Source organism: Oryx dammah, unplaced genomic scaffold (assembly GCF_014754425.2).
Source record: "Oryx dammah isolate SB20612 unplaced genomic scaffold, SCBI_Odam_1.1 HiC_scaffold_28, whole genome shotgun sequence".
In the NCBI taxonomy this organism is placed as follows: Eukaryota; Metazoa; Chordata; class Mammalia; order Artiodactyla; family Bovidae; genus Oryx; species Oryx dammah.
The window spans coordinates 14,550,735-14,569,204 of NW_024070212.1; the positions used below are offsets into that span (position 1 = coordinate 14,550,735).

The window sequence follows — 18,470 nt, forward strand, 5'->3', positions numbered from 1 at the left end:
GTATATCTTTTCTTTTGTTCTAGTTTATAGAAATAACTGTGTTAGAAATATTAATCCTTTTTCATATTTATTATATCTTCTCCCAACTTACTGTTTGTCTTTGATTTTATTTACATCTTATGTTACAGGTATATGTTTTATATAATCAAATCTGTCTGTATTTTCCATTGTGGTTTCTAGTTTCCTGATTTGCTTTAAGGTTTCTCAACCATAGGCTACAGAAATAGTCACAGATACTCTTCAAGTGCTTTTATTTTTATATATAGCTTTTAAATATATGAGGAAATTATTCTTGTGTTTAAAGTGAAGAATGGATCTTTGTTTTCTCCAAATGGATAGCTAATTAAGTCAACATGCAGCAAACGTATGTCAAAGTTAGCTTCTTGCTATATTGAAATGTTAACTTGGAAAGATTTTTTACAGGGACATCTCTGGTGGTCCAGTGGCTAAGACCCCACACTCCCAATGCAGGGGGCCCAGATTCGATCACTGGTCAAGGAATTAGATTGCACAGGTCACAACTAAAGAACCTACATGCTGCAACAAAAATTGAAGATCCTGTGTGCTGCAACTAAGATCCAGTGCAACCAAAAAATAAATGTTCTATATGAGCCTATAAATATATATTTTTAAGTTTTTACAGGATGGCCACTAGTGTATTCTGTTCTTATGCAAAGTAGGAAGGGAATCCCTTCCACAAGACCCTTTATTTTGATCTGCCAGAAAAATGTTAAATAGCTTTATTGACATACTGTCCAATTCACTAATTTGAAACATACAATTCAGTGATTTTAGTATACTCACAGAGTTCTACACCCATCTCCACTATCTATCTAAGAACATTCATCTTGGTACCCACTAGCAGTCACTTTCCAGTGCAGGTATTCCCCTTTTACCCTAATTACCAGGGCTGTCAGGCCACTAATTATTTAGCCCTAATTACCAGGGCTGTCAGCCCACTCATCTGCCTTCTTTCTGTATGGATTTGCTGTTTTTGGACATTTCATACGAACGGAATGTTACAGTGTTTTCTGTTGCTGGCTTCCTTCATTTAACATAGTGTTTTCAAAGTCCATCTATGTTATAGCAGGTATCAGTACATCTGGTCTTCAGTATCCTTGGGTTTCACATCCTCGCATTCAACTAACTGTGGATTGAAAATGGGTGGAAAAAATTCCAGAAAGTTCCAAAAAGCAGAATTTGAATTTTCTGCATGCAACTATTTACACGGCATTCATGATATATTTACAACTATTTATGTAGCATTTACTTTGTGTAAGGAATGAGAAGCAATTTAGAGGTAATTTAAATGCATGTAGGTTATATGAAAATACTTTGCCATTTTATATAAAGGGCATCAGTATGTTTGGAACTTGGTATCTGAGGGGGTTTTGAAGCCAATCCCCTGCCTATACTGAGGGATGACTGTATGCTGGTTTTTAGATGAATAACATTTCATTGTATGGATAATGTTGCTGTAAACAGTTGTGTACAAGCTTTTGTGTAGATAAATATTTTCATTTCTCTTGGGTATACACACACACATACATACACACACACCTAAGAGTGAAGTTGCAAGGTTATGTGGTAACTCTGTTTAGCCTTTTGAGTAACTGCCAGACTATTTTCCAAAGCAGCTGCACCATTTTACATTCCAACTCCAATTTTTCCACAGAAAAGTTTTATGAAAAACAAATGTAAGATATTTACAAACTAAATGGTGCCCTCTTGGAAGTGACTCTTGTTTAGTGTATAACCAAGTGGATTGGCCCTGAATTGACAGCCTTTAATCCTGGTCAAAGTGTAATAATTCGTTAATGAGCAAATCTTTCTGATCTTAACTTGTACTTCCCTCCTGTTGCCATTCTAGAATTCCCTAGGGATAGAGGTCACTGTTCCTGCACATTCCTTGCAATCATGGACCCATCCCTCATTTCTCAAAAACAGAAGTTATATATATTTGATCTTTGTTAACTTTATTAGGAAGAACTAAAGTAAGCTTTGATTAGATTATCTTCCTGACAGACAGTTGATGAGTATAATTTTTTTCCTCAGGATTAGCTTTGGGAATTCTTTCTGTGTGTATTTTACTTTTGTGGCTTACTAATTATAATTTATGTCTGCTATTTCACTTTCCTGTTCTAAATTTCTGTGATAATTTGTTGGTATAACATAGTGTTTCTTTGGTCATAAGAGACATTCTTTCCTCCCCGTTTAATGTTTCTGAAATTAGGAAATAACACAGCTGATAATTACTTTTAATGTGGTAGTAGTTTATAAAAAATTTTCCCCTGGAAATGTGGTCATTGACTCGTGAAACCTCTTAGAATCAGTAGCATCTTGGAATTTAAGAAATATGTACAGTATATAAATATAAAAATAGCTAGATTTATTGCTGAATAGTACAGTGTTAGGAATTGTTGGTGATTGTCCCTATCTTTTAAATGAAGGGTTGTTTTGTAGTTGAGTAAAAAAGCTTAATTTGTCCAGCTTTGTAGTTTATGTTGTGTAAATCATTTAGGAACACAGTTCAAATTTTGTTGGTATCTTCATGAAGATATTTTAGCTCTTTGTGATTTCAGTGATTTATGTAACGTTTGTGATTCAGTGGTTTAATGTAAAATATCTTAAACCAATTAGGACACTGCTTATGCTTTTACTGGTAATATACATAGTGCTTAATTTTAGTTGTTAAAACAGTGTGAGAAGATTGAATAGTGTCTAAAGACAATTAAAATACCAGTTCTTTAGTATTTTGATTTTCGTTTTATCTATTCTCTGTATGCATGATTAAAATATAGTAATATGCACGTTTGCTTATTCATTCACTAGGTATTTATTGAATATCTTTTATGGTCCAGGCACTTTACTAAGGATAAAGCAGTGATAAGGCAGACAGGATTCTTATTATTATGAAGCAAATGGTCTCATGTAGAATATGGGTATTAAGCATGTAGCTTACTAGTATAAGTTGCCTCAGGACTTACAGTCTGCTATATGAACCTCTAAAAGGGAGATCTCCCCTGGTCTAGGGGGTTAGGAAGTGTCTGCCTGATGAACTGAACTTTAAGCTGAGATGGAAAGGATGAGTGGTAGTCAACCTAGAAGGGAATGGAAGAGAGTTCTAGGCAGAGAGAACTATGTGTCCTTCTGGGGGGAGGAAGAGAGAGACATTTGGGAAACTGAAAAGTTCTTAGAACACTTAGAACTGTTTCTGTATGACTGCTTTTATTTGCTCCTGCTCTGCTCACAGAAGAATGAGAAATGATGTGGCTAGAGTTAGGTAGAGGAAGATAATAACAAAAAAGTAAACGCGCGCGTGTGTGTGTGTGTGTGTGCGCGCGCACGTGTGCGTGTGTGTGTGCGTGTGTGTGTGAAGTACTTTTTGTCAGTACTTCTCATGGACTAGTTCATTGAACCCCAAAAATGGTTTCTGTTCACAGATGAGACAACAAGGCATGGAGTGCCTTGCCCAAGATTAATCTCCCAGAACCTGGGATCCGAGCCTGTGCATTCCGGATCCAGTTGTGTCCTGAAATGCTATACCGTACTGAGAATCTAAATTATGTTTAGGGTTAGAGACTTATATATCCAAAGGTCAACATGAAAACTTAAAAGATTTTAAGCTGAGAAATGACATAATTAGGTTATTTTTAGAAACCATCTTTCTGATTGTATCTTGGGAAAAAGACTGATGGAGAGCAAGATGAGTATACAAAGAAGTTAGAAAGCCAATATTATATTTGGGGTCAGAATTCTTTTTTTTGACAAGTCAGTGGCAGTGGAATTAGAAGTATATGTAATCAAAAATTATTTATATGGTTTTCACAAGTTTTAGTTGTTAGATTGAGGAGTCAAGGATGATCTCCACGTTTCTGGTGGTACTGTGATTACTTAGCTAACATATATTCTAAGAAATATTACGATCATCTATAAGAATTTTTAAGAGCATGAGACCCAAGACAAAATGCATAATGAACTATAAATTTGTAAAAGCCTCATATAGTTAATTTATATCTGGTTTTGAATGTTGAGATATAAAATAATGATTACACTCTCTTAACTGTGTTTAGTAAAGACCACAGAGGAACATGAAAATTTATTATAGATGAGTCAAGCAAGATTTTACTTATTTTAAGCTAAAAATCTACAAACATTGTTTAGTATGCAGTGTGGTGATTATAAATGTGTACATATCTAAAAAGGAAAAAAAATATTGTTTTTACGTATTAAGGAAAGTTAATAAGATAAATTACTTTTCTTACCAAGTTAAAACAAAAACTCAGAAAATGCCTTTTACTTTATATTCATATATTATCATAGTAGCTTCCCTAATGGCTCACTTTGTAAAGAGTCTGCCTGTAATACAGGAGACTGTGGTTGGATCCCTGGGTCAGGAAGATCCCCTGGAGAAGGAAATGGCAATCCACTCCAGTATTCTTGCCTGGGAAATCCCATGGACAGAGGAGCCTGGCTGGCTACAGTCCAAAGGGTCACAAGAGTTGGACATGACTTAGTGACTAAACCACTACCACTGTATATATCGTGTACGTATTTTTATCTGTCTGCTTGATCTTTCTGTGTAAATGTTTCACAGGCATCTAAGATTTAAGATATTTACTACTGAACTCTTGATCTCATGTTTCTCATCCTGGCAAACAGTTTATAGAATGTTAGCCCCATGAGGGCAGGATTTTTGTGGGTTTTTTTTCAATGCTATACAAGTTTTTGTTACATAATGAGCACTTAGTAAATATTTGTTGAAGGAATGTCTAAATGGTATACCACCATAGAATTCTCTAGTTGCTCAAGTCTTCATATTTTCTTTCCCTCTTCTCTTCCTCCTTATTGACAAATCATCAGTTATACCTCTAAAATATCTCTTAATTCATCAATTTTTAAAAAACTTCCAGTGCTACTGCCTTAATATGTCAATTTTATGATTGTTATTTCAGTCAACTCTTGCTGTCTTTCTAATTATTCTTCCATAGCAACCAGAGGCGTTTTCTTAAAATTAAATTGTATCTTGTTACTCCCTACTCAGAGCCTTTCTTTGCATTCCATATCTTTCACGCAGACTAATAAGGCCTTCTGCAAGCTATTTTTACTTATCTTTCCATTTTCGTTTTGTACTATTCTCCCTTTGGTTTACCTTTACAGTATCAGGGAGTTTTTACACACACCATTCCCCTATTTTTGGATTATTTTCACCTCCATATTTTGCCTGGCTAATCCCTGCTCATACTGGGTCTCAGTTTATAGTTACGTGTTTTTCTAAGATGTATTTCCCATCCTTCCAAGTTTCCTTGATATACTACCTTAAATAGTAGTACTTTCACGTTCATTAGAGGTTAAATACATTTATATGATTAGTCATTCATCGGTCTTCACCTCTAAAATTTAAGTTTCATGACACCAAGGACCACATTTGTATTACTTATGACTATCTACTGTAGATGTCATGATTCTCAAAACATGCTTTGGTTTGATTTGGTTCAGTCGCTCAGTTGTGTCTGACTCTTTGCGACCCCATGAATTGCAGCACGCCAGGCCTCCCTGTCCATCGCCAGCTCCCGGAGTTTACTCAGACTCACGTCCATCGAGTCAGTGATGCCAGTAGACCTGTTCAAACTCTTGTTCAAGGGTCACTTGTAATTAATAATTTTCTAAAAACTTTGTTCACAGATAAAATGATCTGGGAAAAGGGACTTCATGCATATATTTAATGTTTCCTCTAGAATTTGGGCTAGACTTCTTTGGATTGTTTCAATGGTGTGAAAATATAAACCCCAACATTGCATATTAGATGAATGTTGAATTTGCCTCTTTGAGCATGAATGAAGACATTCTAGTATTCTTAGTTCTGAGTTTCTCCTTGAAACTGTGTTTTAAATTGAATATATTATAGTAAGAACCAAAATAAATTGTGTAACAATATGGAATCCTTGCCCTGAGATGGAAAACCTAGGTTGTATAGATACATCTTTCCAAAAGCTGAAAGAATATCATTCACAAAGAAGAGTGTTTTAAAAGTTCAAAAACAACATTCTGGCAGCTGTTGTAGGGACTGCTTTTCAAGCAGTTTACGTTTAGCAGATAAAAAGCATTCTTTGTTGTGAAGTATCTTCAGAACTTGGGTTTGTTTTTACTAGACACACTTAAATTTGGTATGTGGAGTTTGCCAGTCATGATTTTCCAGGCTTCCTAAATGGATTCACAAAATATGCCCATTGGATTTTCTTTTTTCCTCCTTGATGAAGTTAAGGAAACATAATAATTCTCTATTCTTACATATATTTCTAGGGTAGTGGTCAATATTTTCAAATTAAATTTCTTTTCCATTTATTGATGTTCTGTTAATAATTTGTGTCACTTGGTTGCAGTTTTTTCCGTTTTTAAAATGAAGAGAGTCATGTTCTCCAAACTCTTCTCTGGAATGTTTTGGAAATAAGTGCTGGTAAAAAATGCTTTGACTTTTTGGAAGAAATACAGAAATTCTACTTTAGATTTGTAAATGTACATTAAAACTTCTGGTATTCTTTCATTATGAAAATTTTGAAATGTTGAGAAATTTTAAAATGTGTATACTTTTGAGTAGTGAGTGTAAAAGCAGTTGTTTTTGAATAACTTATGATTTGTTTTTATTCCTAAAAGAATTTCTTTTTATAACTAACCAGTAAGATATTTGGCAGGCCCATCAGTTCACCATTAGTAACACGAAACCCTGGATTGGCATTAGAATTTAAGAAACAAGAAAGAAAGAGGAGGGAAAAGACTAGAAAAGGAACAAGTTGAAGCCAATAAGCTGTAACCCACATAAGGCATGGAATTAATTGAAATATTTGTTGAACACTACCTATGTGCCAGGTACTGTTGTTGCTGCTGGAATACTCCATTGAACTAAACGGACAAAAATCCATTTCCATGTGGACTTTACATTCCAATTGAAGGGTGTAGACAATAAATAAATATATTGTACACCAGATGGTGAGAAAAGCTCAGGAGAAATAAAACAGGATGGAGTGTTGAGAAGATGTGGGCTGGGTGTTTTCTGTTTTATAGGCAAAGACATAATAGAAATGACAGTGCAAATCATGCAGTGATCTGGGGAAAGGGTGTTCTTGTCAAGCAGAATTAAGTGCAAAGACCCTGAGGTAAAAGTATTTTGTGTTTGAAAAACAGAAGAATACTTGTGTCCCCACCTTCTTGGAATTAAGCAGGAAAACTGGTAGGAGAAGAGGGAGTAGAGGAAGAGAAGTAGAGAGGTTGTAGGGCATTTAGACCATTGTGAGGACTTGAGCTTTTCTTAGAGTGAGATTGAAAGGGTTTTTGAGTGACAGCCTTTAAAGGGATTACCATGCTGTTGAAAAGGCTCTAAAGAGATACAAAGTCTGAAGCAAGGAGCCAGTTAGGATGTTATTGAATAGTTCAGGTCAGATATTATCAGTTGGATTTGATACGTAGCTGTCGAATTAGTGAGAAATAGGTTCTGCATATATTTTGAAGGTGGTGGTGGTTTAGTCACTAAGTTGTGTCCGACTCTTGCAACCCCGTGGACTGTAGCCTGCCAGGCTCCTCTGTCCATGGGGTTTCTCCAGGCAAGAATACTGAAGTGTGTTGCCATTTCCTTCTCCAGGGATTTTGAAAGTAAAGTAGGCTTTTCTGAACAGGTGGACATATGGGGCATTTAAAAAAGGAAGGAATCACAGGTGATTAAAATTCTTTGGTCTTAATATTTCTGGTTGGAGTTGCATTTATTGAGATGAGTAAGCCTGTGGGAAGAACAGATTTGAGGGGCTCAGAAAAGGCAAATTGACTTTGGACATGTTAAGCTTGAAGTGCCTAATTATTAATTATATAGTCAGTGTGTCAAGTAGCATTTAGATAATACGCATTTAGAGTTCCAGGAGAAGTCTCAGCTGGTCTCTATCTGGAGATAGAAATTTTTGAATCATCCATGTTAGATGGAATTTAAATTCAAAAGACTGGGTTTCCCTGGTCCCTCAATGATAAAGAATCCCTCTACAACACAGGAGACACGGATTCAATCCCTGAGTCAGGAAGATCCCCTGGAGAAGGGAATGGCAACCAACTCCAGTATTCTTGCCTGGAGAATTCCATGGACAGAGGAACCTGGCAGGCTACAGTCCATCAGATGGCAAGAGTCAGGCATGACTTAACTGACTAAACCACTGCCACCAAATTCTGTAGACTGAATCTGGTGATTTAGGAAGTGAATGTAAATAGAAAAGGAAAAGGCATACCCTGGGGCACTCCATTGTTTAGAATTAAGTGAGAAAAGGAAGAACTGGCAACAAGGACTCCTTAATCACACACTTTAATAATTCTGCATTAAAGTATATGCCTCTTCACAGAAATTGTGGTAATTAAGACCAAAATGGATTCAGATCAGGTCAGGTCACATTTTGTCATTTAGAGTATTATGAAAAAACTTTTAATTTTTTCAGAGTTTTGAATTTCAGAATGTGAACACATCATTAACACAGATGTTAAGAGGAGATGGCAAGAATACACAGAAGAACTATACAAAAAAGATCTTCACGACCCAGATAATCATGATGGTGTGATCACTCACCTAGAGCCAGACATCCTAGAATGTGAAGTCAAGTGGGCCTTAGGAAGCATCACTACGAGCAAAGCTAGTGGAGGTGATGGAATTCCAGTTGAGCTATTTCGAATCCTAAAAGATGATGCTGTGAAAGGCTGCTCTCAATATGCCAGCAAATTTGGAAAACTCAGCAGTGGCCACAGGACTGGAAAAGGTCAGTTTTCATTCCAATCCCAAAGAAAGGCAATGCCAAAGAGTGCTCAAACTACTGCACAATTGCATTCATCTCACACGCTAGTAAAGTAATGCTCGAAATTCTCGAAGCCAGGCTTCAACAGTATGTGAACCGTGAATTTCCAGATGTTCAGGCTGGTTTCAGCAAAGGCAGAGGAACCAGAGATCAAATTTCCAACACATGCTGGATCATCTTAAAAGCAAGAGAGTTCCTAAAAAATATCTACTTATGCTTTATTGACTATGCCAAAGCCTTTGACTGTGTGGATTACAATAAACTGTGGAAAATTCTGATAGAGATGGAAATGCCAGACCACCTGACCTGCCTCTTGAAAAATCTGTATGCAGGTCAGGAAGCAACAGTTAGAACTGGACATGGAACAACAGACTGGTTCCAAATAGGAAAAGGAGTATGTCAAGGCTGTATATTGTCACCCAACTTTTTTAACTCATATGCGGGTACATCATGAGAAATGCTGGGCTAGATGAAGCACAAGCCGTAATCAGATTGCTGGGAGAAATATCAGTAACTTCAGATATGCAGATGACACCACCCTTATGGCAGAAAGTGAAGAAGAACTAAAGAGCCTCTTAATGAAAGTGAAAGAGGAGAATGAAAAAGTTGGCTTAAAGCTCAACATTCAGAAAACTAAGATCATGGCATCTGGTCCCATCACTTCATGGGAAATAGATGGGGAAACAGTGGCTGACTATGTTTTTGGTCTCCAGAATCACTGCAGATGGATGAAATTAAAAGATGCTTACTCCTTGGAAGGAAAGTTACGACCAATCTATACAACATATTAAAAATCAGAGACACTTTGCCAACAAAGGTCTGTCTCATCAAGGCTATGGTTTTTCCAGTAGTCATGTATGAATGTGAGAGTTGAACTATAAGGAAAGGTAACCACCGAAGAATTGATGCTTTTGCACTGTGGTGTTGGAGAAGACTCTTGAGAGTCCCTTGGACTGCAAGGAGATCCAACCAGTCCATCCTAAAGGAGATCAGTCCTGGGTGTTCATTGGAAGGACTGATGCTGAAGCTGAGACTCCAATATTTTGGCCACCTCATGCGAAGAGTCTACTCATTTGAAAAGACCCTGGTGCTGGGAAAGATTGAAGGCAGGAAGAGAAGGGGACGACAGAGGATGAGATGCTTGGATGGCATCACCAACTCAATGGAGATGAGTTTGCGTGAACTCCGGGAGTTGGTGATGGATAGGAAGGCCTGGCGTGTTGCGGTCCATGGGGTCGCAAAGAGTTGGACACGACTGAGCAACTGAATTGAACTGAACACATCATGGAAAAAATAGAAAGCACATGACACTAAAGAGAAATGAACACAATTTGTTAGGGACAGTAAAAAAACAAAAAGCAGAATTGACTAAATCATAGAGGGTGTGTTTTAGGAAGTAGGGATGGACAAGTTTGAATAGTTAGAGCCAAATTATGAAGAGCCTTGAATGCCATTGTGAAGTGTTAATATATGAAATGGTAGATAGCAAGAATTGTCATATGTAAATGACTTGAAAATCACTCTTTCAGCTGTTTGTGTGGATGAATAGAATAGGAACACACTTCAGTCAGTTGCCATTATTTGTTGAGTAACTACTTAAAATGCTGCTACTGCTGCTGCTAAGTCCTACTAATAAAATTGCTGGCCCCTTCTGTTGAGCCTTGCTATGATAGCCCAGTCATTGGGCTATGCATTTTGTTTACAGTTTTGTATGGGTTTTAAAAGTTATATCATATGATATTTGCTTTGAAAGTCCTACAATCTCATTGGAAAGAAAAGTCTTAAGGCACATAGTTTAAACTATAAAATGTTCTACTTCATGTGCTAAATCGCTTCAGTCGTGTCCAACTCTTCACGACCCTTTGGACTGTAGCCCGCCAGGCTCCGCTATTGATGGGATTTTCCAGGCAAGAATACTGGAATGGGTTGCCATGCCCTCCTCCTGGGGATCTTCCGAACCCTGGGATCTAGCCTGGGTCTCTTACTTTCCTGCGTTGGCAGGCAGGTTCTTTACCACTAGTGCCACTTGGGGAGCCCATTCTACTTCTTAAGTAGAGCTTTCTAAGGGATGTGAAGTGAAAGTCACTCACTCATGTCTGACTCCTTGTGACCCCATGGACTGTAGCCTGCTAGGCTCCTCTGTCCATGGAATTCTCCAGGATAGAACACTGGAGTGGGTAGCCGTTGCCTTCTCCAGGGGATCTTCCCACACCAGGGAATGAACCCAGGTCTCCCTCATTGCAGGTTGATTTTTTACCATCTGAGCCACCAGGGGAGCCCCTTCTTAGGGATAGGATGTTCTTTTTTTCCCCCAGATGCAAGTCTTGGATCATATATTCAGATATATGCTTGAAAGAAAAACTAGTCAGTCCTCAAGATTAGTGAATTACTTTGGTTTTATATTCAATAGTCATTAGATTGTATAGTAATATGGTTTCTTGAGAATCTTTTTTTTATGAAAAGGGTTTGCCTTGTGTAGATTATTCAGATTCTCTGGTAAGGTGTACCAGCTATTATAAAACAATAAATCTACATTCTGGGTTTTTTGTTTTCTTGCATTCTGGTTTTAAAATATTTTATGGATTTGGGAGATTGAATTGTGACAATTGACTATTTGCTATTGGGAAAACTTTTGAAAATATACTTTTGGTGTTTAGAATTTTAATAGCAATTGTTCTAAATAATTTATATAGCTATTTAATGTTTGTCTTTCTCACTAGGTATAATGCTTATAAATTTAGGAACTGGATTTGTTTTGTTCAGTACTGTTAATTTCCAGGGTGTTGCCCAGTGCCTGGCACATGACGGTTGTTTAGAAATATTTTTTTAAGGAATGAATTCATGAGTATATGGATTCAGAGTTGAATCTTAAACCAGCATTAGAGATAATTCCAGCCCAAGAGTCTTAACCTGGAAAACCTACCACCTCTTAATAAACAAGATTGGAGTGCTGAAACTAGCCCAAAATATGATTCTTTACCTTGAATGAAATTGATTTTCTTTAACTAAAATGTGAGAAATATATTCCTTTGAAACTGAGGAATGTTGAAATACATATTATTTTTATCTTAGACTGTGTTTGCTTGACTGTCAGGTGCAGAAGCTTGTTGGATTTTAACAGTGGTTCTTAAACATTGATTTGCACCATACCATTGCAGCTTGTTTATAATATCTGGAGAATAATAGATGTATTCTGAAATACAAATTTATTTGTAACTAAGGGAATTTAACCATTTTCAACTGCATTTTGATCTATTTAAACTGTAATTTTGGGTTCTTCCTAACGTTCTTATCTCCTCTCTATACCCATTTCTTGTGTTAATCAATAATTGCCTCTGTTCTGATAAATTTTTGTTATGGTCTATCCTGCAGAGAAAGAGATGCTGGTTGCAAGTTTTGGAGAACCCTGTTTTTTATGGAACTCAATTCTATAAAATTTTCAAAAGATTCCTTGGCAATAACATACACTTGTGATGGACCCTAGAAATACTGCTATGTTAGGATTGGGTTCTGATTCCGAAGGATTTTCAAGAAAGAGTCCCTCTGCCATCAGTACGGGCACACTGGTCAGCAAGAGAGAAGTAGAGCTAGAGAACAACACAAAGGAAGAAGACGACCTTCGCAAGTGGAATCGGGAAAGAAACATTGAAGGAGGGAAAGATAATGGTTTGACTGATGCACAGCAACAGTTTTCAGTGAAAGAAACAAACTTTACAGAAGGAAATTTAAAATTGAAAATTGGCCTTCAGGCTAAGAGAACTAAAAAACCTCCAAAGAACTTGGAGAACTATGTATGTCGACCTGCCATAAAAACAACTATCAAGCACCCAAGGAAAGCACTTAAAAGTGGGAAGATGACAGATGAAAAGAATGAACACTGCCCTTCAAAACGGGTAAGTAGAAGTCCTGACAATATATGATCATTAACACTATTTGGACTAATGCTAATTTTTATTGAACCTATGTACATATTTCAGGAATTTTTATTTTAATCTTTATGTTATTTCTAAATAGTCTATTTTGGGAGCCTCAAACAGATTCTGAGGCTTGTAAGAGAGGCGGGTGGTAGTATAACTATGCATGTATTTGAATTTGTAAAATTATGGCAAATATTTTAAATGGGGTGTATCCAGATTGCTGCTCCTACATGGCCAAGTGGAAGGAATATTGAATTTTTAGTTAGAAAACCTAGAGTTGAATCTTGCCTTCATACTTACTAACAATATCATGATAGACAAATTGTTAATAACAGAGAAGAAACTGACACTCAAAGATGTTAAATGATTATACCCCCTACCTTTCAGGAAGGTTCTATTCTTGCTGACCTCAAGAATTTTCTAAAGATGAATTCAAAAAGTTTTTAATCTGGACCTTTTTATTTGAAACAATGTTAGAGCTTGTTTTGCACAGCTGATTTTTAAAGGGCTTCAAGATGATTGTCTTTAGTAATCTTTCTATAGTATTTTTAAAAACAGTGCTAATAATGAGATTTTTTACTAAAAAGATTGCACCCACAATATGTACTTATTTTTAATATTTAAGTAGTTCATATCCTACTTATATTGTTTGTAGCAGAATATAGTTTTTGGTTCCTGAGGAAAGCTATCTATATACTCACAAAATTGTTGGTAATGAGTAGGTGCTTATTCTTCCAACGGTTACTTTAACGTAGGATGTTGACTATATTACTACCCTCTAAATTAGTTCTTCATAATTAATGGGAAGAGCATCAATTATGGAATCAGAAGCAAATTCAAATCCTTGCTTAATAACTGCACACAAGTTATTTGGTTTATCTTACTGAGCTGTGTTTTTCTCATTTATATCATGGAACTATTTATGCCTACATTAAATGGATATATAAAGAATTAAATTTCAATAAACAAGACTTGGAAACAACCCAAGTGCCCATCAACAAACAGTTGGCTTAAGAAGATGTGATGTGTGTATATATGTGCATATATGTGTATATATGGAATATTAGCCATAAAAGAATGAAATATTGCTATTTGCAGCAACATGGATAGACTTAGAGAATATTATAGTTAGTAAAGTAAGTCAGAGAAAGACAAATATTATATGATATTACTTACATGTGGAATCTAAAAATAATATAAATGAATCTTTATAGAAAACAGAAACACACTTACAGACAGAAAACACATTTATGGTTATCAAAGGGGAGAAAGGGATGGAAAGACAAATTAGGAGTATAATCAACAATTGTACATGAAGTAGATATGCAGTACGGATTTACTGTATAGAGCAGGAAATTATGTTCAGTATGTGATGATAACCTATAATGGAATATAATCTGAAAAAAATGCTGAATCCCTTTGCTGTACACTTCAAATGAACACAATATTGTAAGTCAGCTTTACTTCAATTTTAAAAAATAATTAAATTTGTGTATAGTATTTAGTATGAGATAAATTCTTGTAAGTGTTCTATTCTCCCTTTTTATAGCCTAAGATGTGGCTTTATAACCTGAGATCTCTGGAAAGGTTTAGTTTTTTATGATTGCTCTCGGACTATGATAATCTGTGAAGAATTTTGTGTTCATTTTGATGCATTTTTACATAGCTCTTAGCAGCTTTACTAAGGGTTTCATCACTCCAGTAAGACTGAGCATCGGTGGCTCAGGAGAGAAAGCTAGACTGTTACGAGGCATGTTGATAGTCTAAGAAAGTTGTGGAGCAGAAGTGGAGGGAGAGGGAGTTGTTTTATTTATTTTAAAGCAAGGCTTTGCCAAAACAACCAAAACGTTTCCCCCTGATTCTTCAAAAGTAGTTGGGTTTTTGTTAGTGCTGATTTTAAAGCAAGATTAGGTCTTAGATTTCTAGTAAAAACATCGAAACGTAGATTATATATTTTATTTCTTAATAGAAGTTTTCTTTTGGCAGTGTTCAGAGGGCAAAAATAATTGCCCTGTGAAAAAATATTTTGCTAGAATGATTGCTGTTTATGTAACTTTTTTTTTTGGCTGTGCTGGTGTTTCATTGCCACACACGGGCTCCTCATTGTGGTGGCGTCCCCTGTGGCAGAGCTGGGGCCCTAGGGCTCCTCATTGTGGTGGCGTCCCCTGTGCCAGAGCTGGGGCCCTAGGGCACGTGGGCTCCCATGGTTGTGGCTCCTGGGCTTCTAGAGCACAGGCTCAGTAGCGGTGGCACATGGTCTTAGCTGCCCCGTGACATCTAGGGTCCTCCAGGGTCAGGGAGGGAACTCTTTATGGCCTGCATTGACAGGTAGATTCTTTACCATTGACCACCAGAGAAGCCCAGTTCATAGAACGGCAAAATATAATGGTTCAGTTCCTCAAGTGAAATTTTCCCTTTCTGAAATTATGTGACATATTGTTAAATTTACAGTAGTTGACTCATGGACCCTATTATTTACAGCAGTCCAAATATGTCATTTATTTTTAAAAAAATTTTAATCCAAAATTTAGGAATTGTCACATTAATAACTAAAGTTTGAAGTTTAGTTGATTCCTTTGAGAAGTATTAGGTACTTTTTGTATCTTTTAGTTGAAGTTGTAGAAGTTATAGATTTTCAGGGTCCTATTTTTTAAAATGTATTTTCCCCCAGTTTTATTGTGATAAGATTTGACATATAGCACACTGTACAGTTTAATATGTATTTGGTTTATTTTTAATTACTTTTGAGATTTACCTTTCTATATTACATTTTGGCAAAATTAAAAACCTTTGTAATGTTCAATGTTGGCAAGAATATAGGGGAAACAAACACTCTGATGCACTGTTGGTGGCGAGTGTATTGATACTGTACTTTTTAAGAGCAGTTTGCTTGTATCTGTGACAATTTAAAATGGACAATTCCTTGATTCCACAGTGTTACTTCTAAGAAACTATCTTATAGAATACTTGCAAGATATTTATATCTTATACTTATATATATATATACTTATATATATTAGTATACATATATACTGATAGAATACTTGCACGAATGCTTGTAAAATATTTATTAGAAGTATAGATTCCTGATACCTTCTTATTAGTTCTGACTCAATATGTCTGGGTATTTTAAAAAATATCTTTATTGAGGTATAATTCATGTATCATACCATCCACCCATTTAAACTGTACAATCTGTGGTTTTGTTATTGATATATAACATTATTAATTTTTAAAAGTTGTAAAATACGTTAATGTAGAATTTGCCATTTTGATCATTTTTAAGTGTAAATTCGGCATCACTAACTCCATTCACAGTGCTGTGCAACCATCCTCACTATCTGTTTCCAAAACCATCTCATCATACCAAATAGAAACTCTGTAACCATTAAATAATAAATCTGTATTGTTACAGAGCCCCTTCCCCGAATCTCTGGTGATTATAATCTACTCTGCCTTTATGAAATTGTCTATTCTAGGTGCCTCGTATAAATGGAATCATGCAGTATTTGTCCTTTTGTCTCTGGCTTATTTCACTGGCATAATGTCTTCAGGTTCATCCATTTGTAGCATGTACCAGAACTTCATTTTTGTGGTTGAATAATATTCCATGTACATTTATGACACATTTTGTTTAAAATTTGTCATCTGTGGATACTTGGTTTGCTTCCACGTTTTGGCTATGGGAAAACATGCTGCAGTGAACACTGGTGTACAACATCTGTTTGAATTCCTGTGTTCCATTTCTTTGGGTACTATACTTAGGAGCAGAATTGTTAGATCCTGTGATTCTTTGAGGAACTGCCAAACGGTTTTCCATAGCAACTGTACCATTTCATAGTCCCACCAGCAATGCATGGAGGTTTCAGTTACTCCAAAACCTCATCAGTACTTGTTGTTTTCTGTGTATGTGTGTGTTCGTGTGTATGTATTTGTATTTTAAATAATAGCCACTCTAAAAGAGTATGAAGTTGTATCTCACTGGTTTTCCTTCCCTTTTCCCTGATGACTAATAATGTTGAGCATCTTTTCCTGAGCTTATTTGATTTGTGTATCTTCTTTGGAGAAATGTCTGTTTAAATCTTTTGACTATCTTTGAATTGTGTATTTTTTTGTTGTTGTTGCTGAGTTTTCAGGGTTCTAGATATATTCTGTATATGACTTACTAATATTTTTTTCCTGTGCTGTGAGTTGTCTTTTTCACTATCTTGATAGTGTCCTCTGATGCACAACCATTTTCACTTTGGATGAACTCTAATTCGTCTATTTTTTCTTCTATTGCCTGTGCTTTGGTGTCATAGCCAAGATATCTCTTCCAAATCTAGCATCATAAGGATTTTCTCCTATGTTGTCTTCTAGAAGATTTTACAGTCCTGTCTCTTACATTTCAGTCTTTGAGAGATTTTCAGGTACCCCTCTCACCCTGAACTTGCTCTCAACTGATTACTATAGCAAGGAATACTGTGGACACGGAAAACTGCTACAAATTTAATGTCTAAGAGTATGGATACTGGACTAGCAGCTTTGATCAGTATTACACTCCTATGATTCAGACTTCAAAAGACAAGAAAGGGAACAAACATTGTTACCATCAATATACTTCTCTCCCTTCTTTTTAGGCAATCATGTGATAACCCCATGACAACTAACTAAGCAGAACAACATTTCTTAATCAAAATGAAGAGAACTGTTTTGTATAATGAAGTTGTCTTACTTGGGGAGAAAAAAAAAAAAAGTTGTTTGGAACCAAAATTGGTACAAAGAAATTTCTAGGCGTTTCTGACTCCAACATCAATGCCTTTGATACCTCCCCTGTAGCTCAGATGGTAAAGAATCTGCCTGCAATGCAGAAGACCTGGGTTCGATCCCTGGGTCAGGAAGATCCTCTGGAGAAGGGACTGGCAATCCACTCCAGTATTCTTGACTGGAGAATCCCACAGATAGAGGAGCCTGACTGGCTACAGTTCCTGGGGTCGCAAAGAGTTAGACACGACTAAGCAACTAACCCACCACAAATATATATATATGTATACAAGCAAATACATGTAATCCCACCCTCCCCATGTAAAAATATAAATGGTACCATACTGTACACACTTTTCTTCATCATTCATTTTTCTACTTATATAGCATATTAGTATATTCTGGAGGATTTTCCTGTACAAAAACTAAGAGAGCTTCTTTAGCCCTTTGAAATATGGTTAATAAGTGTTTTTTTTCCAGTTTGTCATTTGTCTTTAGATCTTGCTTATTGTTTATTTTGCCATGCAGAAATCTTTAGTTTTCTAAAGAATTTAATTAATAAATCTTTCCTTTTATGGCTTTGAGAATTTGACATGTTGCTAAAAAGGCCTTCACTTCATGTTTATTAAAGTTCTTATATATTTTCATGTTTCATTTTTCATTATTATTAATTTTGGCCATGCCACAGAGCTTGCAGGACCTTAGTTCCCAACCAGGGATCAGACCAGGATCCATAGCAGTGAATGCTTAAGTTGTAACCACTGAACCATTGGGGAATTCCCTAATGTTTCATTTTAAATATATAAATATTTGATCCATTTGAAGTTTACTATGATATATGAGTTGTGGATCGAACTTTAATTTTTTCCAAATAGCTGCAGGTTGTCCTAATACTTTAAGAATTTTTTTTTTAGTCCTCAGAATTGAGACACTACCTTTATTGTACACGGAATTTCTGTGTGTACTTGGGTCTGGTCTGATTTCGCACTTT

General features: G+C 36.0%; 1 protein-coding gene across 5 annotated transcripts in view; it reads left to right on the top strand.

The window, feature by feature from the left end:
• The window catches only part of ASH1L (ASH1 like histone lysine methyltransferase), a 208,062-nt gene that overhangs the window by 15,231 nt on the left and 174,361 nt on the right, over positions 1–18,470 (top strand). For all 5 annotated transcript variants that reach the window (XM_040230325.1, XM_040230324.1, XM_040230328.1 and 2 more), the window contains one exon: positions 12,192–12,712. In XM_040230325.1, the coding sequence (XP_040086259.1) occupies positions 12,293–12,712 (420 nt within the window). In that variant the 5' untranslated portion in view covers positions 12,192–12,292. The remainder of the gene's footprint in view (positions 1–12,191; positions 12,713–18,470) is intronic.